The following is a 16823-nucleotide window of genomic DNA, read 5'->3' on the forward strand; positions in this document are numbered from 1 at the left end:
CCTGGAACTCAATTTCGGCCGGCCAGTCTTCTTTTTTTTTTAAATCATGCCTACCTCATAGAGGTGTTGTGAAGATACAATGGGAGGGGAAGAACAGTCCAGTACACCCCAACATCTCCTGTACCACCTCGGTGAAGTCCAGGATGGCAGCAGCAATATCGGTGGAGGAGCGGGGTGCCTTCTGCCTGTGGCCACCAGGATGGGCGCTGGAGGCAGCCCCTTTGCAGCTGGCCCTGGACCCAAGTAGCAGCAGCATGGGTCTGGGAGGTGATGTCTGTGTATTTTAATCCTGTCGTTCCTCCATGGAGCTCAGGGTAGTAGTGTGCATGCCCCTCAAAGTGTTTTGTCTTCACAATAGCCCTGCAAGTTAGGCTAGCTGGAAGTCACTTACCGGGTCAGTGGGGATTTGAACCCAGGTCTCCCAGGTCCTAATCTGGCTGCTATACCATCACCACCTCTCATGTTTTAGGTGGGCCTGCAGTAAAAGAGCAGGACTTAAGAGTCCAGAGGCACCTTAGAGACCAACAGGATTTTGAGGGTATGAGCTTTCGAGTGTCAGAGGTCCCTTCTTTAGAGCCTGGACTCAGATCCTGCTGTCTTCTCATGTTGTTGCCCTCTGATGATTTGGCACCCTAAAAAGCTGCTTGGGGTACTTGCATGGTGTGCCTGACCTATATGAGAACCTTATATAGCATCTTGAGCTCCTTGGAACAAGGATCTGATAAAAATGCCTGTGGTCAAGTAGTCCAGACCTGGCCGCTGCCTGCATAGGAGACTTCCTGGGAATTCAGAGCGGTGTGGTGCAGTGGTTAGAGCGGCGGAAACTTGCTGGTTAGTATTATACTAGGATCTAGGAGAACCAGGTTCAAATTCCCACCCTGCTGTGGAAACTTGCTGGACGGTCTTGGACCAGTCACACACTCAGCTAACCTGCCTCTCAGGATTGTTGTGAGCATAAAATGGAGACGGGGAGATGTTGTAAGCTGCTTTGATCACCAGTGTGGAGAAAGGAGGAACACGCATGAAGTAAATAAATAATATAAAAATAATTCATTTGAAATATGTGCTGGAGGAGAGTTTTGCAGATACCGACTAATAAGTGGATTTCAGATCATATCAAACCTGAATTCTCCCTAAAAGCTAAAATGACAAAACTGAGGCTATTGTAGTTTGCGCACATCATGGGAAGACAAGATTCTCTGGAAAAGTCAACAATGCCTAGAAAAGCAGAAGACAGTAGGAAAAGAGGAAGACCTAAAATGAGATGGTTTGACTCAATAAAGGAAACTTTGTCCTCCAGTTTGCAAGATCTGAGCAAGTCTGTTAACGATAGGACATTTTGGAGATCTTTCATTCATACAGTCACCATAGGTTGGAGGTGACTTGACAGCACATAATACACAAAAAATAACAGATAAATAGTACATACATTTCCTGATTTTGATTTTTGTGTTCTGATTAAATGCAAGTTGTTATTTTTTAATTGTAGAAAAGTGTTGTAACAGATCCATGTGGATTAACTTTTCAACACAATGAGTCATAAAGATAATGTTGAATGTAGTACAAGGATGGAATAGAGACAGGCAAGTTTCTACAAGCACAAACTTAGTCAATAACTCCAGTCTGTATGAGTCAAGAGCTAGCGTCATTAGTGTTTTAATCCCTTAGCCAGAGATAATGTGAGAGACCTGGCAGTTATATGATGCGCATGCACACACAGGCTAGGCCACCCAACTCCCAACAAGTGCGCTGAACAGCACGCAGGGGCCATTCTCCCAAGGGAATGAGGCTAGACAAATAGGACCCCACATGCACTGGTTTGTTTGTTGGCACACGGACATCTTCATCAGTAGATTTTTTTGGAGGGGCACTAAGACAAAAAGTGTTGCCTACACCCTTCTCTAGCCTATTTTAGAGCTTCATACACTTTGCCTCCCATTCTTTATTTTTTTTTCTCTCCTGAGAATTTATTCAGCAATAAAAAGTGGTTGTATGTGGGGAAAAGCTTTTCCTGGAACTACAGGTTATACTGATATTTTGCAAAGATATATGTACCTCTTTGGAGACCGTGATATACCCTTATTTGTATTAACCAAATCAACATTAACAAACCATTAGTGTAGCACTCTTCAAAACCAAGTGGATTCAGCGAGCAAAATGTAGCTAGGCTTGCCGCTAAATACAGTACGGGCATGATTTCCCATACACTGTGTGCGCTTTCAGGATTGTGGCCTTAATGGATACAAAGAGATTAACCACCAACTGCAAACTGGAACCAGATTTAAAGAAATCAAGTCAAGTTGGCTGGGACACTACAAAAACACATTCTGGAAGTCAAGGCCGCACAGTGTTTTAACTTGTATTCTTTTCACCAAACCCACAAGACAAAGAGTTTCTCAAGTAACAGTCCCTCTGAAGTAGCAAGATGAAAGCCTTTAGCTAGCTGGAAGGCATGGTGGAGCTGTCACCATATGATAACACCTAAATTATTTTGAGGCAACTATGGCTCAATGACTAAAGCATTGAACTTGGTCACCATAAATCTTTTCAAATCCTGACTCAGTTACGAATGTCACTAGGCAGTCATAGGCAAATTACAACTTAGCTTAACCTGCCTTACAGCATTATTAAAGAGCTGAAACGGAAGAGAAAGGGAAGGATACAAAGGCAACTAAATAAACATTGGCCATGAAAATGCTCTTCCATTAGTACGTTTATTACTATACACTGATAAAGTCCTTGGTTCTGTAAATAATGCCAATGGGATTTGGTAACACCCATGTTATCTCCTCAGCGCTGTAACTGCTGTCAAAATGGTTGTACAAATAAAGCTAGGAAATGGAATGCAAACCTGATATAATTTTCCTTTTCAAACTTCAGTTTTTCATATCTTCCCGTTACCATACTCAAGCAAAAGTAAATGAGAGTTGGAATTTCTTTATCCTTCATGATCAGGCATTTTCACAATATGTAGAATATTCTAAATCCTTGAGAACACTTTGAACTTGAACAGCGGAACAGTAAGAGAAAGGAAAGGAAAAGGAGAGCTACCTGACAGGCAATTCTGTGGTTCACTGGTTTTAGTCAGTAACAAAACAACCTTCCATCTGGCTGAGAATAACACCGTTTCATGAGTGAGGGCTGTAAATGCATGCACTGGAACATGGATGCAAATAATTATCTTCTAAATAACTGGTCCATGTTGTATCAGATTAGACTTCCTTCTCTCTGTATATAGTCTACTCAATAATGGCCAAACCTGTCCTCTCCCTGATGTAGTCACTGCCTCCATCTTTCCTGTTACTATGTATGTCCAGATTTCATCAGTTTTCTTTTAAAAATCTTATTTTTTTCCCAACCACAGTGTTGTGATTGCTTTTTGGAAAATAACTTCTAGTGTCTTGTTGGAAGTGGTAACCACATGGATTTTTCACATTAAGTGAGAGGAGTAAAAGAAATGGCCCGACTCTTCCCAACCCATATTGTAAAGATGTGTAAAATACTACCCTCCTTTTAAAAATTAATGAAAGGAGCTGGGCTGAACCTGTATATAATGCACATTTTTTTTCACTATAAAGATTCCTGTTACTGGACTGAAAAGTAAGTGAGCCTTATGGTAAAAGTCAACCCCCAAATCCATCAAAAGGTATCAAATTTCAACAAAAGTATTGTGTAGATTTTGTCTTTGCGTTTTGATATAGACCAGCTTTTTAATATTAAAATACTTTCTGAGAACCACAATATTTGTTTGATCCACATATACGGCACTACTCATCATCAGCTTGCTCTTTCTCACTCCCATCTCACCAGTCCCACAACAGTATAGTAGTCATTCTGTTTTAGTAATGTAGTCTTACCAGTATTCCCATTTCATACACATTTTGGATCACACTACTATCATAGCTAATAATTTTTATTAGATGTGCCTTTCTGAAACCTACCCAAACCAGTCATCAGTTATATAAAATGTAATTTCTTAAATTTAGTTTAAAGATTTATATACACCATTTGATCAAATGTTTACAACAGATTAAATAAAACAACCCTACCCCTTTAAAAAAAACCAACTTTACTCGCTGCCGGCAGAGGCCAGAAGGGACTTGTCATGAACAATTAACGAATTGTGTGTAGAAGGGCTTTTTGGCCATCCTGAATCAACAGCCAATCAATTTCATTTCGTAGCCCTAAACTCTGTTGTTATAAGAGACAGAAATTCCCAGTCTCTGTTATCCACACCATGAGTAATTTTATAAATCTCTATAATTTTCCCCATTAATTGTCCCTTTTTTCTATACAAAAAAGACCTAAACATTTTAGCCTTTTTTCAGCCAAGATACTCCAACAACTGGATATTTTCTGCAGTTTTTTCCCCTCTCTGAGATCACACTTTCAATATGTTGAACTAGATGGACCCTTCTGATATTTGTATGTCACCATGGATACTAGAGATGATCAAATATTGCAGGCAAATGTGTTGGTCTTCAGACAAATTCCAAAAATGATAGTCATGTAATACCTTTTATTAGGGCCAACCAAAATGCCACAAAATGGTGTGTACATGCATATTTCAAATTCTTAGGTGGAAGGAGGAGAGGAAGAAAGGATGTTGTCCTAGGTCCTGGAGACAAAGCCCCAAGTCTTCCATTAAAGTCTTAAAGGAGAATATAGAATGTGCTGTAGATGAAAGTGGAGGCATTGGTTCAAAATTGGTTCTCAAGTTGCACCAATAATTGTTGGTACGAAGGAGAGACGGCAGTTAAATAAATGTCTCTCCAGCACTAAATGAGGCACAACGGCCCTCTTTAAGGCATAGAAAAATGGGGAAATGTGGTGGTCACATATTATCAAAGTTGTCATATATTATGAAATGTTTTATTAGGTAAAGAGTCAACAAAAGTAATTTGTAAGTCATGAAGAGTTCTATGGGAGTTGAAAGCTGCTTTGTGACACACATGGTTATATGATATTTTGATTGGTCCTTATAAAAGGTATTACATTACTTTGTGTTTGGTCATGGTCGTGACCTCATCATTTCAACAATATGTGAAATGGCTCCAAAAAGACAGTGAAAAATCACAAGATGTATTCTTTGTAATACTGAATGACTTGACTTTACATCAGTTAAAAGAAAACACTGAATTACCAAAACATGATCTATTCAACCTAGTTATATATTTTTCCAAGAAAAAACATGATTGTGTTGATGACAGGGCAGAACACAATGAAACCAGTGAAAAGGACTGTGGAATTATGCAGCTGGGAAGTGGACCTTTTTCAGAGTTAGTGATGCTTGAATCCTGTTTCCCAATGCCTTATAAGGGTATTCTTAATATGCTAGGCTGAAAAGCACAAGAATTCCTGTGAATTACTTACAGCACAATCCAAAACAGAGTACCTATCTAAATCCATTGAAGTCAAGAAGGCTTCTGTTTGGGATTACCCTGTTAGGATTACAGCTTCTTTATAGTACTTTGCACTCATCTAAATAATATTTACTTCAGTTAAAAAAAGGGTTGTCTGGCAATCAATGAGAGGACTGGGGTGGGGAGATGGGGGGGCATGATGTACACTGCATCCCTGTGTCACTTCCAGGACATAGTATAGCTCTGGGAATCATCAGAAACTTTATGGTAAAACAATATAGTTTCTGGCAATGCCTAGAGCTATCCTCTGTCACTTCTAGGTTTTTTTTTTCCTGGAAGTGATTTAGCTGAAATGGTCTATTAAAAAAATTTCCTGGTGGCAGGCAACAGAACCTTGGGGCAGTGAAAGAACTGGCAAGCCTAGTTAACAAACAGAAATTTGATTAAATGCAATGACTTCACTAAATGTGGTGCAGTTATTAGGGCGCTGGACTAGGACTCGGAAGTCCTGGTCTTACTGGGTGGCCTTGGGCAAGTCACATGCAGCCAAACTAACCTCACAGAGTTGTTCTAAGGATAAAATGGAAGAGGGTACGCTGCCATGAGCTCCTTGAAATAAGGGCAGAATAAAAATGCTCTGTATAAATAAATAGATGAAGATCAAAAAGGGGAAAGGTCTTGCTCTACTGAAGTCATAATACAAGCTGAGGATTTGTGGACCTGTGAAAGAATTTGACTTTGCAAATAATGCTCATTTGTTTACCTTTGAAAATGTTATACAATGACAAAGGATTTCCAGCAAGGAAGAAAGCAAAAATATTCATATGCCTCTAATATAAATATTTAAGACTGGAACAGACAGAGCTTTGTAGATGAGAGAGGGGACGTTTGCTGCTTGATTAACAGTGAAATCCCAAACAGAGTTACTCCATTCTAAGCCCATTGATTTCACTGGGCTTAGACTGGAGTGATTCTTCTTAGGATTTCACTGTAAGAAGCATTAAATTCTTTGTACTATCAAAAAAATGTAAATTATGATCCTGTGGGGAGAACTTCAATACATAACTAAATACAGAACAAAACAGAGTATGTTTGATGTTTTTCTTATTGCTATATATATTTTCTACTCCATGTCTCTTTTGGAAATTCCCTGCAAATAAATACCCTCTATGCTTGAGAAAAATATTTCAACTATTGCCCCATATAGCTGCAACACTCCCTTTTGTTTTTTGTTGCAAGGGACAACACTGCTACCCCAGTAGAAATTTCAGTGAAATCCTAAGCAGAGTTAACTCCAGTCTAAGCCCACTGAAATCAATGGGCTTAGACTGGAGTAACTCTGCTTAAGATTTCAGTGTTTATATCTGGTGACTATGGGTATAGAATGCCCATAATCCTCACCAACTCTAAGAAATCAGATGCCGTTCTTTCTTAATCTGGTTGTCTCTATTGCATTGACCGCAGAATAGGTAATGCAATCTCTTTTATTATTGAGTAATTGCAAATACCAGTTATTGGCAGGGATGTGGGGGGGGGGAGTCACCACTGGTTCTGTTTGTGGGCTTGCTGGAAGCATTTGTTTGGCCGCTCTGGGAACAAGGATGCTGGACTAGAGGGACTTTGATCTAATCCAAGAAGGCTCTTTTTATGTACTTAAGAGAATCTAAACAGCTTCAGATGGTTCAGTGCAGCACATCTTAATATATGGCCTAGTCCTATGCATGTTTATCTTGAGTTCAGTGAGGGTAATACTGAATGCCAGGAGCACAGCGTTGACCCCCACCTGCCTTTCTTATCACTACAGAAGATGTAGTGTTTGAAGGCCTATTTGTAATGTGAAAGTGATGAAATGATTCCCTTGAGGTCACTTTTGTGGCTGCATTTAGAGTATGGAGAGCTAACAGCAAATCCGTAAGTAGGGAACTGTTGCCCAACCAGCTTGTAATCGTCTCCATAATTTATGAAACTATCGAGAGAATTCATACTTCTCTTGCACAATTTTGGACCAAACATACATTTAGAGAGATGTCTGAAGAGCACCAAGAAATAGTTTTATTTAGAATGAATACTGAATTTCCCAGGACACTGTTATGTGTATACCTAATTCCAGATCATCATTCACAGAAATGAATGGCCTTTTCTGCATGCAGTTTTTTTGCCATCTCTGACCTCATACAGCTTCAATGTCTTCTCCAAGTTCTGCACGCACGGTCAAAATACCCCAGTTCAGTCTCCAAACAGCTTCCCAGACCTTTTTTTTTTTTTTTGCATTCTGCACAGTGAAAGGCTGCATCAGCTGCAAAATTAGTTTCCCCCTGGGTTTCTGGGTTTTTTCTTCCTGCACACATACCCTGATTTTTTTTAAAAAAAACCAGTGAAGTTAAACAGCAGCTTTTTTGAAGGGCAGAATATTTTCTCTGGTGTCAGCCCTAGTCCTGCCTTTCACCTTTGTCAAGACAGGATTGTGCAGGAGGGTGTTGCGATTCCAGCTTTTAAAAAATCTGGATAGTTTCCCCCCTTTTTAATAACTGTGTTGCTTAGCCAATCAAAACAAACTTTTCTTTTAATTTTTGGAGCTCAAATGGGGTGAAGTGGAGGTTAACCACAACTCCTCTAATGTCCAAATGTTGCATTGTTGCAATGTGCAAAAAAAAACAAACAAAATCCACAGGGATGAAACTACTAACATTCGTCTTCCCCCAGGAATCCATAGCAGAAGTGGAGCATTTTTAAAGTGCAGAAATAAAAGCTAGACACCCCTTCATATCATCTTCCTCAAGTGTAGAATTATAGAGTCCAAAAACGGATCCAGAAGACACCACAGTGTGTGTAGTCATGATAATTTTCCAAGATAATTTTCCAGAATATCTAACATGGTGGTACTTTTCTCAGCGTTTCCTTTCCTGTGAAGCCTTTGATTTTAACGCCCCCCCCCAATTCTTCATACTCAACTGAAACAAATCATAAGGAAATGCAACATTTCTGTTAATGCTTGTTGCTTCTCTGACTTGCCAAAAGAAACTCCTTGCTTGGGTGGGAAAGACAACAATTTTGCTCATGAAACTATACTGATGTCGCTGTATATATATTTATAACAATCTCATGAGAGATGTGGTTTCACTTTCATGAAATGGACATGAGGGTTTTATGTTCCAAAGTGGGACAGTCGTGCATTTTATTTATTTTTTTACTTACTTCCTCTTCCTCTTACTTACATATTTAATGTATCATCTACCTTTCTTGCTGAGACTCAGAGCTGATCACACCAGTGCAATAAGAACAACATAAAACATACAAGCAACAGTGAATAAAACTGGATTACAAAATTAGAGGACAGAGTACTAAATGCATACAAGATAATATAGCTTTCTTTCTTTTTTTCTGGGAAAAAGGCTTTTTCAGGGCTTTTTTCTGGGAAAAGAGGTGGTGGAACTCAGTGGGTTGCCCTCGAAGAAAATGGTCACATGGCTGGTGGCCCCGCCCCCTGATCTCCAGACAGAGGAGATTTGAGATTGCCCTCCGCGCCACAGGCACAGAGGGCAATCTCAACTCCCCTCTGTCTGGAGATCAGGGGGCGGGGCCACCAGCCATGTGACCATTTTCAAGAGGTTCTGGAACTCCATCCACCGCGTTCCAGCTGAAAAAAAGCCCTGGCACTAACAAATACAACACAGCTGAGTTGCAAAACTAGAGGACAATGCAGTAAAACAAGTATAATGTACACAAGGAACAAAACAATTGAAACAGCTTATATTTCACAGACATTATTTCTTCTCTATTATAAATATGCTCTCCTGAACAATTCTGTTTTACACATTCTGTGAAATGATTGAAGTACGGAGGCCTCCCTGACCTCATCAGGGAGGTCATTCTGCCAGGTGGGAGCCACCAAGCCAGGCTGCTGTCAATTTTGCTTCTTTGCAGGGTGACACGTTCAGGAGGCTTCACCAGATGAGCAAAGGAGGATAAAACGAAGCTTTATGGAACCTGCAAGGCAAGCCCCAAACTGATGACAGCCAGTCTTTCCAACAGCAACTCTCTGGATCTGTTCCATAAGGAGTAATTTAAACTCATCCAAAGCAGATCCCTTGATGTCTTCTTCTGCCTCGAAGTATCTCAAAGGCTGCCAATAAATCCAGTAACAACAACAAAGAAGCACAGCCCTTGATCATTCGACCGCAGATCAACCACTAAAGCCTCCAACACCATCTCTGTCCCATAGTTTAGCCTGAAGCAGACTGAAAGCAGATATATTTTTTATTTATTTTTATTTATTTTCATATTTCTATTCTGCCCTCCCCGCAAGCGGGCTCAGGGCAGATCACAACCCATTAAAATACAATAAAATTCATTTCCATAAAACATTTTAAAATATCATTAAAATAAAAACATATTTCTAATTATGCAGTCAGCTTTACATACTAAAACAGGATGGTTGACAACCTTCGCAAGGAGGGTTAGATTTTATACACCCCTTGTTGTTTCAGGCCAGTGGAGGCCCAGACCTCAGCCAAGTGCCTGGCAGAACAGCTCTGTCTTACAGGCCCGGCAAAAAGATAATTGGTCTTGCCGGGCCCTGGTCTCAGTAAACAGAGCATTCTACCAGGTGGGAGCCAGAACCAAGAAGGCCCTGGTTCTGGTCAAGACTAAGTGGGCCTCCTTGGGGCCAGAGACCACCACCAGCTGTTTATCCCCTGATCGGAGTGTCCTCCGAGGAATATATGGGGAGAGACGATCCCACAGATATGTTGGTCTCAGTCCGCATAGGGTGTTATAGGTTAATACCAATCTGAGCCGGTACTCCACAGGCAACCAATGCAGCTTGCGTAATATTGGTGTTATATGTACCCCATTTGGCACTCTCATAATAACACATACCGCTGCATTTTGTACCAGCTGTAATCACCGGGTCAGGCTCAAGGGCAGCCCCGCGTAGAGCAAGTTGCAGTAATCGAGTCTAGAGATGACCTTTGCCTGGATCACTGTAGTTAAGTCACAGGTTGACAGGTACGGGACAAGTTGCCTGGTCGGGCGCAGATAGAAAAAAGAGGACCTGACAACTGCTGCAACCTGTGCCTCCATTTTCAGAGAGACATCCAGGATCACCCCCAGGCTCCTAACCCTCGGAACTGGCACCAGCTGTGCCCCATCAAGGGCCGGGAGCCGGATTCCCGAACCTAACCCCCTGTGGCTCAAATACAGGACCTCCATCTTTGGTGGGTTCAATTTCATCCAATTCTGTTTCAACCAGTTGCAGCTGCAAAAGCACATTCCAGGACATCTGGGGCTGAGCCAGGCTGGCCGTCCATCATCAGATACAACTGGGTGTATCTGATAGCACCCGAGTCCAAAACTTCACACCAACTGGGCAAGGGGGTGCATATAGACATTAAACAGTAATGGGGAGAGTATTGCTCCCTGCAGGACCCCACCACCAAAGGGTGGTGGGATGACAATATCTCTCCCCAAGCACCGCTCTCTGTCCCGACTGGGGAGAAAAAAGACAAGCCACTGCAAGGCTGTCCCTCGTATCCCCACATTGGTGAGGCAGTGAGTCAAAAGATTGTAATCAACTGTATTGAACGCTGCTGACAAATCCAGTAATATCAGCAACGTTGAGCTGCCTCAGTCCAGATGTCTGTGAAGATCATCTGTGAGGGTGACCAGCAACATCTCCATTCCATGTCCCTGGCGGAACCTGGACTGGAAGGGAACTAGGGCTGAGACATCCTTCAGGAAGCCCTGCAGCTGTTCCGCCACTGCCTGCTCAATCACCTTCCCCAGAAACGGGAGGTTTGAGACCAGGTGGTAATTGACCAGGGCTGAATCCACATTACCTCCGGGCATCCCGGTGTTGCACTAAATGTTTGCAAAAACCCTGGAAGTATAGCTTCTTTCTAGCACGATTCAGAAATCGTGCTTGAAAGACGCTATACTTCCGGGTGTTTAGCGAACATGTAGTGCAACACCAAGACGCGCGTAGGTAATGTGGATTCAGCCCAGGTCAGTGGGGTCCAGTGATGGTTTCTTTAAAAGAGGCCTCACCACGGCTTCCTTTAATGGCTCAGGAAAACCCTCGGAGCCTAAGGATAGATTAACAATGGCCTCCAATGAGGACCGCCGCCCATCAGCACTGGCTTTCACCAGCCATGATGGGCCACGGGGCCCCACTATTTGTTCCTTTGGGGAAATTTACATGTAGTTGACAAAACATGTGGTTTCCCAGATGGGGCAATATTTCTTGTTCCCGATGGAAAATAGCCACAGAAGCTGTAGCTTCAAATGTGTCTGGGAAGTGTGTGACTCCCTGTATGTGTCTAATTGAAAGCTGTCATGGCTAGAGCAACGACTTTTGTGCATCAGCCTTCAGAGAGATTTTTTCCTATATATTTCGATTATTCTTGGGGCCAGACTTAATGTTACTCTTTGCCGTGCAGAGGAGAATCAGTGGCAGAAAGAGGATCTTAACCACTTCTGCATCTGTCAGTTTTCCCCAGTAAATACCCAAAGCAAAAGGCATGTCGTAACTTTTATTGAAGTTATTGAATCACAGTGTGCAAGCTTTGGAGTTTTGTAAAACTCCTCATCAGACTGGGTGTTAAAAACAGTTTTAGAAGGACGTTTATGGGGGGAAAGGGGAAAGAAAAATACACTTTTCAGATTAAAATGTTTAAAGCCTCTTTGTCTACATCTCATTGTATGTCTATAGGATGCTTAGCTGACTTCAGTGGACACAAGATGTTGGCTAGCTGATATCAGCTTGCGTCCCTGGCTGCTGGGAAGAAGACACAAAAACTGCAAACTGAAAATACAAAAACCAGGAGGTGGTCAAACGTCCCTGCAAATGGTGCTTCTCAAGGTTATTTTTATCACATCTGGGCTGGTTTCAGAACCTGGGCCAAAAATATTAAAAACTTCTGGTGGGAAGGAGTGTCTGCAGGGGACATTCAAGGGGCACCTGGTGGACCTAACTAATCACAGGGTCCTGTCAATCCCCTCCCCAGAGAGTGGGTTGAAATGATCAAATATTGGCCGTGAAGGGGTCTCTAAGGTGTCTCTAGCTCATTTACAGAATCAACCGTGGCTGGCAAGTCACAGCAGAGAGACAAGATTTTATCAGCAAAAAAGCTCCCAAAAGCTTCACAGCTAATGTCTGAATTCAAAATTTGAAGGCCTCCCTCCGGCAGGGAGACCAATGACCGAACCACATTAAACAATTTTGCTGGGCATCAGCTAGCTGACGCGATGGAGGCTGCATAAAAATCTTTCTTCACAGCCTTCACCACCACCTCAGTCTTTCCTTAACGTCCTATAGAATGATCTTGCCTCTTCATCTTGAGATCTTTGCCACACTCGTTCAAGCTGTTTTAGCCGTTTCTTCCATTGGAGCTCCTCTGTATACCAGGGAGCCCGTCTGGCATGGGGGCAAAGAGGGCGACAGGGAGTGATTTTGTTGATGGCTTCGTAGAGCTGGGTCTGCCAGTCTTCCGCCAGCTCATCTAATGAACCACCGTGGAGCATTGGATCCTGCAAAGCATTCTGGAATCCAGTAGGGTCCATATGTCTCCACGGGTGAGCATAAATCAGCTTGCTGCCCTTGCGAGGGGAGGGTGGTATCCCCAGCCGAGCCTTCAGAACCAAGTGGTCTGACCATGGCACCAATTCTACTGCTTCCAGATCCACATTCAACCCCATCCTTTCCCACCTTCCATGATGAGATCTCCTGTCCATGATTGAGGAGAAAATCAACTAGCATTCACAACTCCAGGGATTCCTAGAGGTATCACAACTCTAGATTCCTATAGTTGTTCTGCAACCATTTTTTTCTGAATTACTTTGATCAGAAAGGGCAGACTGGACAACCATGGAATGACTCTTCACACATTATGGAGAGCATGTCTGGGGTCACCACCCTATGACAAATTAATACAATAACATGTGATTCCTGTATATGCAGCATCCAAATTGTAAGCAGTTGGCCGGGCCTCTGCCATCTTTAATGTTCATTAAATATGGCTACCTGTGATATCAAATGTCACAAGGCCCCTAGATTTAAAATGGCAGTTTGAATTGCAGCCCGGGGAATTCTAGCTAACAGTTGCTGAGTCCCACCCGGGAGATCCAGGCATCCCTGGATCTCATCCATGATGAGATCTCCTGTCCGTGATTGAGGAGAAAATCAACTAGCATTCATAAGTATTTATAATTCATTCCTGGGAAGGTACATTCTCCAACTAAATTCATCAACTTAGCGCCGGTGGACTTCATTAACAAACTGCCCTTTTGTGCAGAGCCAGGACAAGTTTTGCATTCTCTTTCACATGCCCCGGCAGCTACCAATCAAGGTAATCAAACCTTTTGTTACTCTCAGGAACTGACCGTTGGAGTCTTTGTTCTAACAGCTAGGTGGGCTATCCCACCTCAGAGCATGTTTTACCCTATAAGAGTAGTGCCCTGGCCCCATTCAAATCGTGCACACTTTCAGGACTCCTGCGTCCAGGACACTGCTCCCTTAGGGTCTCTTCCCTAAGACTCTCTTTCTGTACACCTTACTGGATCCAAAGCGCTGTTCCCTTGAGGTTTGCCCAAGCCTCTTGCTCTCCTGGCTGAGAAGCTACCCTCTTCTCCCATGGACTGGACTACTCTTCAGGATAGGTAGATATACTTTGCCCCTCACTCTTTTGCCTAGTTTCCTAGAACTCTGAGTGTGTGTAACCATTTTTGCTATTCGCCCTGTGTGTATGTGCATGCATCTTTCTCTTTCAATAAAAGTTTGCTCTTTGACTTTAAGCACCAGTCTCATTTGCTATAATTGGAAGGGACCCCGTAAAAATTGATGAAAAAGATCTTGTAGTTACCGACCTCTCGCATAGCTGTCTTCCTTGCTTGCTAATTCCCCCACAATTCTCTTACTTGCAAGGAGACTGATTTAGGTAACAAAATAGGGTCAGAACTGAAGTATACATGGCATAGGGGCTTCAACTGTCCTTCTACATCATTTTCCCAACATGAAACAGTCCCAAGGGAGCATTGATGGACCTGCAGGGGAAACTCACATCATCCCAGGGAAAGTGAGCTTCCCCAAGTAGTGCTCAATAGAGCTAGAGATTAAGGTTCAAGAAACAAATACCCTAAAATGCCCTTTGGACATGGAGTGATATAACTTTTCTATCTCAGTAGAATATATTAACGAACTCTCGACTAATGACAACTAAGTGAATATTTGACTAAAGCAACATATTATGATGACAAGCATCACCCACTAATAAAGTAATTTTACAAATACAGAGCATATTTATATTCAGGGCTTTTTTCAGCTGGAATGCAGTGGAACGGAGTTCTGGCACCTCTTGAAAATGGTCACATGGCCAGTGACCCCGCCCTCTGATCTCCAGACAGAGGGGAGTTTAGATTGCCGGAGAGCCGCTTGGTGCAGAGGCAATCTAAACTCCCCTCTGTCTGGAGATCAGGGGGCGGGGCCACCGGCCATGTGACCATTTTCACTTACGGTGATTTAAACTTTAAAAAAACTCCCCCCTTGTTCCAGCTGACCCAAAGTGACGTCATTGTGTGGTCCTGGGAGTTGAGTTCCACCACTTCTTTTCCCAGAAAAAAGCCCTATTTATATTGATTTTTTCTACAAGCACGTCATTGGATGGAGATTCCTTTGATTTTAATTACTGCTGTAGAAAAATCACATTTTTGTAAATAGTGGAGAAGACCTTCTAGCATTCAATATTCAGTATTTCCCTTTGTACATTTCATGTCCATTCAAGACAGAAGATGGCATGGTTATGATTCATAGTGATGTGAAATAATGAGAAACAGTTAAACACTAGTGATATTGCAGAGTAATATGTGAACATTAACGTCAGCTGAAACAGACACGTATTTGTGTCAATGCCATGCAAGACCTATGTTCAAGAATAAGCTTATTAGTTCAGAATTAATTGTAAAATACTATGGATGAGAGAAGTTATCCAAACTATTAGAAAAGGCTGCCACATTACTGCTTGTTGTCCGATTGCTTTTTTCAAGATCAGTACTCTTTTTCTGACACAGGAGATTTCTCATCTGGCTTTGACACTTTGAGGAAGCATAATAATAGATCAAAGGGTCAACGCAACAGTTAATGGTACCAATGCAGACTGCTAGGATGTAGGCAAAGGTGAGACCCTCAAGCTTTTGATCAGGCGAGAGAAATAAGTTTTGCACCAATGCCAAGACATTTGTTGGACCAAAACAAAAAATAAAAGAACACAAGACACATGCAGACAAGAGTACACTGCGCCTCCTCTTCCCTGGCTTTGCAGCAACGGCCTTAGAGGAACAAAGATTTCTTATAATACAAACATAACAGGAGACAGAAATTATTAACGGCACAAAGAAGAAGAAAATAGCTGATGCAGAAAAATAATAACGAAATATCTCCATAACAACAGAGAAATCGAGCACATCTTGGCAAGTAGTAATACTTAAGTGAGAGATTCTCTTTGTTTGTTCCATGATAAGCAGAGGTATAACTCCAGCTATGGCGACAACCCAGATGACAAAGCACACCACAGAGGCACGTCTGACAGTGCGCCATGACAAAGCCTGCATTGGGTACACCACGGCCAGAAAACGGTCAAAGCTTATTACCATCATCAGCAGTATGGAGCAGTACATGTTGCAATAGAAGGCAGCAGTGACAAAGCGGCACATTTCAGGTCCAAACATCCAGTTGTGTCCAGAAAAATGGTAGGAAATCTTAAAAGGCAGTATGCTCACAAAGAGCACATCAGCGGAAGCCAGGTTGAGCATGTACACAACTGCAGGTGTCTTAAGCTTTAATTTGACCACAAACATAAGGATTGCCATGATGTTCAGAGGAAGGCTCAATGAGACTACAAGAGTGTAGACTGAAGGAACAAACCAGGCCAGCCATATACTAGTCAGGTATCTTTCAGTGTCATTTGAAATAACAATGTGCTGTTTGCTCTGGTTGGTGATGCCAGGCTCATAATCAAAGTTGTCTATAGTGAAAGTGAATACTGCAGAAAAAAGTTCTATATCGTGATCTGAGGATGAGTCTGAAAGATAAAGCAATATATTAATTACACATATATGCTATAATTTAATATTAATTTGTTATATCTGATAAATTGTATATAACTCATTCAACAAAGTGCTTAGTGTAGTTTCCAATTAAAGCTCACACAGTGCAGCATAAAAACAATAAAAAAGCATAAGTGTCACAAAATATTTCCCCCTTCTAAAAAGGCAAGTTTTTTTTTTTAAAAGTGATAAATATGCACAACTGTATTCACGTCTTCAGGAGATTGGACAAATGTGATCCAATTTACTGGAAAAATTGGGAGGGGGTGGGAGAGCCAGTTTGGTGTAGTGGTTAAGAGCTCAGGGACACTAATCTGGAGAACCGGGTTTGATTCCTCACTCCTCTGCTTGAAGCCAGCTGGG

The 16823-nt window shown here is 42.0% G+C and overlaps 1 protein-coding gene across 1 annotated transcript; it reads right to left on the bottom strand.

Annotated features, from left to right (window-relative positions):
* Positions 1–15323: 15323 nt before the first annotated feature.
* Positions 15324–16334, bottom strand: LOC129335092 (proteinase-activated receptor 1-like). The gene has a single exon (XM_054987555.1). It carries the CDS (start codon positions 16221–16223, stop codon positions 15324–15326), a length of 900 nt encoding a protein of 299 aa, XP_054843530.1. The 5' UTR covers positions 16224–16334.
* Positions 16335–16823: the final 489 nt, after the last annotated feature.

Source organism: Eublepharis macularius, chromosome 8 (genome assembly GCF_028583425.1).
Source record: "Eublepharis macularius isolate TG4126 chromosome 8, MPM_Emac_v1.0, whole genome shotgun sequence".
NCBI classification, from domain to species: Eukaryota; Metazoa; Chordata; class Lepidosauria; order Squamata; family Eublepharidae; genus Eublepharis; species Eublepharis macularius.

Coding starts and splice junctions, on each gene's coding strand:
- LOC129335092 (XM_054987555.1), bottom strand. CDS start 16,223: ATGGCAATCCTTATGTTTGTGGTCAAATTAAAGCTTAAGACACCTGCA.